Source organism: Oryzias melastigma, linkage group LG9 (assembly GCF_002922805.2).
Source record: "Oryzias melastigma strain HK-1 linkage group LG9, ASM292280v2, whole genome shotgun sequence".
Classification (NCBI taxonomy): domain Eukaryota; kingdom Metazoa; phylum Chordata; class Actinopteri; order Beloniformes; family Adrianichthyidae; genus Oryzias; species Oryzias melastigma.
This window is the reverse complement of record NC_050520.1, coordinates 5,269,483-5,276,798: the sequence shown is the minus strand read 5'-3', so window position 1 is coordinate 5,276,798 and position 7,316 is coordinate 5,269,483. Positions and strand designations below refer to the sequence as shown.

Genomic DNA, 7,316 nt, shown 5'->3' with positions numbered 1-7,316 from the left:
AATTGATCAAACTTACTAAATAATAATAATAATAATCAGTGTTCACTCACTAAGGGTTTCATAAAATGTTGCACATTTGATTATATATTTGCGTTTTAATATACTGTATATATGTCTAATTTATTTGTCCTTTCAGATTTTAAACAAAGAGGCAGAAAGTTTTGGACTGACTAAAAATAAGGAACACTTTGTTTGGGTAAAAAAAAAGTTCCTGCAGCTGAAAAAAGTTCTGTGAATTGACTGAGTTTTAATTCTTTAAGGGGATTTTAGGCCACATGTCTCAAAGTCAAGGCTGGGTAATTCTATCCGGCTCTCCAGATTTTATTTTATTGTTATTACTGGCCTGGTGTTATCTTATTTTTAACTTGTGTAATTTTGACAAAAATATTTTTATAGAGAGTAAAATATTGAAACTTATTTAAGGTTTAAGTTGATTTATTCTGGAATAATATTTCTGCCTTTTATTATTCATAATTATGTTTAAAAAGTTACCATTTTAAAGTTTTAAAAATTGGTATTCTACTAACTTTTTGGACTATTTTGGTATTAATAAGATTTTTCAGGCTGTTATAGAGTTTAGCTAATATTTCAGCTGCATGCTAGCTGTTTGGCTAACCTAAGTTTTTAAGGCTAATTTGGCACCTACCTAATATTTTAGCTGCCTATCAATTTCAGTATTTTCAGCCATCAGTTTCAGCATTTTCAGCTATCAGCTTCAGCATTTTTCGCTATCAGCTTTAGCATTTTCCGCTATCAGCTTCAGCATTTTCAGCTATCAGCTTCAGCATTTTCAGCTATCAGCTTTAGCATTTTCCGCTATCCGCTTCAACATTTTCCGCTATCAGCTTCAACATTTTCAGCTATCAGCTTCAACATTTTCCTCTATCAGCTTCAGCATTTTCAGCTATCAGCTTTAGCATTTTCAGCTATCAGCTTTAGCATTTTCCGCTATCAGCTTCAACATTTTCCGCTATCAGCTTCAACATTTTCAGCTATCAGCTTCAACATTTTCCTCTATCAGCTTCAGCATTTTCAGCTATCAGCTTCAGCATTTTTAGCTATTTCAGCATATCAGCACTAGCATCTTCAGCGGCCAAATTCAGCTTATAGCATTCACATATTATCTCAGGTAATGCTTGCATCTTAAAGTTACGCTTTTAACGTTTTAAAAATGTAGTTTTAGAGTGTTCATTAAATCTTTATCCTGTTCGGCCTAAGGTATGTTTTGGATTTTGGCCCCTTGTGCGATTGAGTTTGACTCCCCTACTTTACGCTGATCATTGTTTTTTCACAAACCCATTAAGGTTTAAAGCTCCCTGCAGCAGCACGTGCATCCCCAAAGAGAGTTCCTGTTTGAGTCATATATGCTCTTTGACACCCAGATAGACGCATGTTCAACCACCATACCCACACACACACAGTCCTGCACTCTCTTACGTCGCCGTCGTCCACATTACATTTAACTGAATACGGTCCTTCCATTTCCACGGTGCTGTTATTGATTGTGCTTAAACAGCACGACTCCTATCGGCTTGTAACAGGAAATTGGTATCATATTGAAAGTGTCACACCAAGGGTGCTTTTCATTAGGCCCTGAGGGTGTACAGAGCAATGCACATGCAGAATCAATCTGCAGGCTCTCACACTGGCTCTGTTCTAAGAAACGTGGTGAAGGTGTTTCTTTTTATCAATTAGTTAAACAACATTGTTGTTACTTTATTAGGCAATTATATGACAAACCATTTGGTTAAAAACTCTTAAAAAAATCTAAACTGTGATTTATCTGTGAAAAGATGTTCCACACATCTGACATGTGATCGGTAATATAGGGATTTTTTTAAAAATATTAAATATCCCAAACAAAGAAATGGTTCAATTCTTAAACAAACTGAGAAGAATGTACACTCTGTAATTCTCTACCTTATTTATTTCTTCCGTTCAGGCGTTACATTGTTGTGGAGCATAAAATCAACGGCATATAAGCTGTTCAATGAATGCAGGTGAGCTAACTCTTGGAGTAATTCACACGCAGTAAAAAAAAAGAGAAATAAATAAAAAAATCACTGCCTGCAAATACATAATATGTATGCAAATTGTTCAAATATACTTTATCAAGCTCTTGAGAAATGACTTCTTTATTCATCCAGGGGCAAAACTGCAGCTCGCAATCACCAGACTTCAATAAGCGTTTTAATAAATGTACATTTTCATCGTTCGTAAATTCTTGCTGACTCAATAATGAAATAACTCTTTCGTCAAAGAGTTCAGAGTTTAAATATAGACTCGGGGAAAATGTGAGCCGCTGATATTTGGCAGGGCTCCGTCACGGCCTCAGACGTTTGTTGGGTTTTGTTTGGCAGTGTCAGCAGAATTATGGGATGTTGGTTTCACTTTGTTCAGTGAGGGAAACTTGAAACCTGTTAGCTTTAATACTACATACACACCGGACATGTGAATCCGGGTTCTTGAACCTGCTTTTAGCATATGGTTTTCAAACTAGACTGTCGTTAGACGATACTAGCGCAAATATGGAAGCGTAGCATTTTTAGACGGGAAATCGCAACACAATTTTTACTTTAATTGAAACAAAAAGATAGGGCTGAGTTGATAACATCAATTAATCAATTTAAATCGATTTTAGCTTAACAATTAATAATCAATTTAGCACATAAAGCTAAAGTCTGCTGGCTTGATGCTAATGTTTAATGGGATTTCCCATGGGATGGCTAATGCTAACATACATTGCTGACTAAATTAACATTTTTATAAACTCACATGTATGAACTTTACAAACTATTTTGATTAAATATTTTTCTAACAAACTTTTTTTGTCTAAAAGATAGTTTTTTGCTCATCCTTTCTTCATCTTGTGGAATAAGGTGTAATGCTATAGCGTGATCGCCACCTAGTGGCCAAACTGAAACACCCTCCAGGAGAAGCAGATCGTCAAATTCATGTTTTGTCCCAGAACAAAGATGTTACCGACGTCCATCTGAAACCGTTCAAATTTAAAGAAGCACCGAACCCCAAACTTTTTTTTTTCTTTTTGACTCAAGCCACATGTGCTCCGGGGACAAAGCAGCTTCATTTACACAAGCCAAACTGGATCTTACAGTCCAGTAACTCCAACAAAAGAGAACACAAATACTGTAAAGATCTTGTACTGTTAAAGATTTATGAAGTACTTCTATGATGAGAACAGAAAAACAAATATGCAGCTATACGTGTCATTTTAGCGAATACTTTAAACATTTACTTTAATCTTTGAGCAAAGTTTGTTTCTCCTTTAGTAAAGAAGGCTTATATTATTTATATATGTTTTTTTCCTGTTGCTTACTAATTCTGATCAACAATGTTAAAGTTCATGTTAAAATGCAATATAACAGAGAATGACTTAAGTGCAGCAGAGACTAACTGTTACTTCATTATTGTTGTTGATGGTTTCGCATTTTCGTTTTTCTCTCCATTATTGCGACTGAAACTACTTTGTTTAAAAAAAAAAAATAAAAAAAATTGAAACTTAAAACCCTTACATTCAGTTTGTGAATAATATTTACATACAGCTTTTTGCAGTGTTGTGTGATAATTTTGATAGATAATATTTACATCTCTACACGTCAATCCTCACTCTCTCTCTATTGTAACATATTTTCATTGGTAGAACTAAACCAGAATACTAAAAGTGTCATTTGCATGAAATTATCACATTTTAATGCTTTGTTATGTTTGCACGCAGCTGAGGAAAAACAATAGATTTATTGCTGAATTTTAACTAGTAAAGTAACGGGTTCTGGTACTTTGTTGAGTAAATAATTACTTTTAGGATGCAGTAACTGAGTTACTAACTCAAATACTTTTTGGGCAATGTAATTAGTATCTATTACTAATTACTTTTTTAAAGTAAGATTCCCAAAATTGTTATTTAAACTGTTTCAGAAAAAAGGACGTTGGCCATACTTAACTACTAAATTAGAGTCCCTGATTGGTTAAAAACTCAGCTGGTTTACTTTCCACATTTTGAACTTAGAGCCCAAAAAGTGACTTTTTTGGGCTCGAGGTTTCATTTCAAGTTGTTCCTTGAAGGCATCTTGTGAATATAGCATTAGATTACTTAACTCAATTTTTGTGATTCTCTTCACTTTGGATTTCTTTTTTCTGCATTTGAATGCAAAAATGACATCAAAATCAACTACAATGTGAGACAAATACCTTGACCACGTCCACGTCTGTCGAAGTGCAAGTGATGGAGTCTTCCACCTCCCTCACCTGCCCATCCGTTTCCACGGTAACCAGTTTGACAGGCACCGCCACTCGTCTGCCAGTAAGGATGGCCGTGTTCACCACCTCTGTGTCCTTGGAAGACAGAAAAATAAAATAATTTGACCAAACTTTTCATACACCATTCATGCTTGTATAGTTTTATATTGCATTTGTAATTAAAACACAATCATGTTGTTTAAATTTTCCAATTCCTGTCAGGTAAAAAATTAAATGTCTAATTATTTGAGGAAATAATTGTGTAGAGAATTGATCTGCTTCCATCCTATTAGGAAATTAGCATTTAGCCCATAAGAAAGAAGACGTAAGTGATGATTAATGATGCAGGAGACACAGCAACAAGTAACAGAGCGCAGGAAAACTGTAATAGAAAAGAACATGAGGGAGAAAAAGAAGTGATTAGAAACCTCCCAATTATTGTAATCAGCATGATTACATTTGATTAGATCCTTCCAACAAAAATAGCAAACCAGCACATGCACACCCCAGAACACTGTGTGCTCATGTCAGTCTTGATTATTTGGCGTTGGCTTTCCAAGGGGGCATTTATCAACGCCAACACGAACACAATCCCTATTATGGGAAACTTTTTTGCTGCAAGCTCACTTTCTCTGGATGAAAAATGACAGTCTGTTTCTGATGTTTGACTTTTCGAGGAAATACAACATAAATGGTCACAGCTTCAATCATGGCAGGAAATCAAAGTTAAACCTGCAACAATATATAATCTAGAAAAAGTCAACAAGGTCATCAGATGTGAAAAAAAAAACAAAAAACAAACCTGCAGTACCAATAATGGCCACCAGGGACTGGAGTCAGATTCTGCATTCAGTTCTATTAAGAAAATTTAGACCTTTTACATTTAAAGGTAAGTTTAGTGTCAGAAATAGGGATGGTGGGGGATCAGGGGCGGGGCTACTCTGCTCAGCTCCAAAAGCCACGCCCCCTCAGAGGAGATTTTGGAAACAGAGGCTTCATATCGACATGAAAAATTAATTTTCAAGACACTTAGGTTGTGGGATTTTGGTTAAAAATCATAATTAAAACACTACTGGGAATGTTTTTTTTTTTTTTTTTTTTTTTTTTTAAATGTCTTAGGGGGACTTTAATGAACATTTTATAGCAATAACGCGCTTTTTATTTCAGACACAAAAACATAAAAGTACATTTTCACCACCGTTCACTCCCAGTTAGCTCATCATAGTTAGCATGTCTCATCTTCTAGTCCCTCTTGATACTGAACTCCATTAAAACAGCTATAGTCTCTTGGACATTTTAGCAGACAATTGTTTAGTATTTCATTGACAAAATGTGCCAATTTTCCACTTGACCTGGGAGCTGTGCTCCTCCACTGTCTACTTATCTCTTTTTGCTAACAGCTCACATTTTAGAAAAGTGCAAGAAAGTGTCAGAATGTTTGGACAACAGTGTTACCACAAGTTTACAACATCTTAAAATGACATTTAGATTAGTTAACGCCAATCAAGACAGATTTTAGAAAGTGATTTTATTAATTTATGAATTGATTTTATGAAAAGTTTCTGTGGGCTGTTTATAATTTGAATGTTGGCCACATTTTCCCATCAGCCAGACTTTGGACATGCCTGACTTAACAGGTAAACAGGTTAAGAATAATCCAACTTTTTATAAATAATCTGTTTTTATTCCATCCAAATAGAGAAATAATGTTTATTAGTGTTAAACTGATAAAAGGAGAAAGCAATCGTGGATGAAATGTGCTTGGACAAATAAACTACAGGAACACTAGAAGACTGTTAAAAGAATTAATGAAACAGGGAATAGATACACACCTACAGAAAACACACACACACCAACATGTGAACTTGTGCTAACACTTGACACACACACTCAAGATTTTAAGCACAAGTGACCAGTGACAACCTGCCTAATGTCATATCCCTCTGCAGCTCACAGCCGGATGACCTTTAGCTAATTAGATGTCTCGCTTTTTCATGCAAGGCTAAAACGTGCACACACGTGCACACACACACACACACAGCCTTAATCGGTAGTTTCTAGATTTCTTTTGTCCTCACACTTTGCATAGCCGTGCCTGATATTTGAGCCGTGAAGTCGCTTAACATATACTGATTGTTTTCACTGTTAAAGAGGTGAAGAGGAGGAAGAGGAAGAGCACACTAGATCAAATATTAACGCTCTCAGAGTGAATCCAGTTCTGACATTTTATCTCATATTTGCAGCTGCACCATTTAGATAGAACTGTTATAATATTATTTACACATTATATTAACATTTAGATTTAATATTACCATTTAGACATAAAACACACATTTAGATTTCATTTTAAAAAATTCATTATGATTCAAGATTTTGGTGCACATGTACAAATATGATTCTACATTTAGCTATTTACATTTATATCTAAATTAAACATTTGTGTTAACTTCTAGATTTATATTGCTTAAAATTAACATGTGTTTAGTTTTATATTTTAAATCAGCGTACTTCAAACTAACACATTTATTTGCATTTATTTTGGACTCAAATGTGGTGAAAATGCAGCAAATGAGAGAAAAGTTGCTCAAATCTGACAAACTTTAAATTATGAGGCAAACTTTTACATTTGGCAATACAAAATGAGCTGGAAGCTTTAGTTAAAGTGGATTTGGTTGAAATAAGACCCGTTTTTTTTTTTTTAATTATCATTTGGTTTCGGAAAATTACATATTAAGCAGGATTTATTTAAAGTCTCCCTCTGATGAAAATCATGACTGAGTTTTTAACATGTATATGTCACTTTTGTCTCATGAAAGAGAACAAATGTAATAAGAAATCATTTTGTTTTTGCATTCCTGACTATTTCTCCTTTTAAATCTGTCAATAAAACTGTCACAGAAAGACTGTTTGATTGAATGATCTTCTTTCCATCACAACAGCTCTGCTGCACTAAATCCTCATCTGTTCTGGCTAGCGTGTCTAGTTCAGGTTCTGGAGAAGAGAAGATGGTATCTTCACATTGAACGCTGGAAAATCCCCACCAGACTCCACGGAGGTTC

At 34.7% G+C, this 7,316-nt stretch overlaps 1 protein-coding gene across 1 annotated transcript in view; it reads right to left on the bottom strand.

The window, feature by feature from the left end:
- Positions 1-7,316, bottom strand: part of si:dkey-215k6.1 (transmembrane protein 132B) — a 286,321-nt gene that overhangs the window by 41,899 nt on the left and 237,106 nt on the right. The window contains exon 6 of the mRNA XM_024275630.2: positions 4,210-4,353. Coding sequence (XP_024131398.1) covers positions 4,210-4,353 — 144 coding nt within the window. The remainder of the gene's footprint in view (positions 1-4,209; positions 4,354-7,316) is intronic.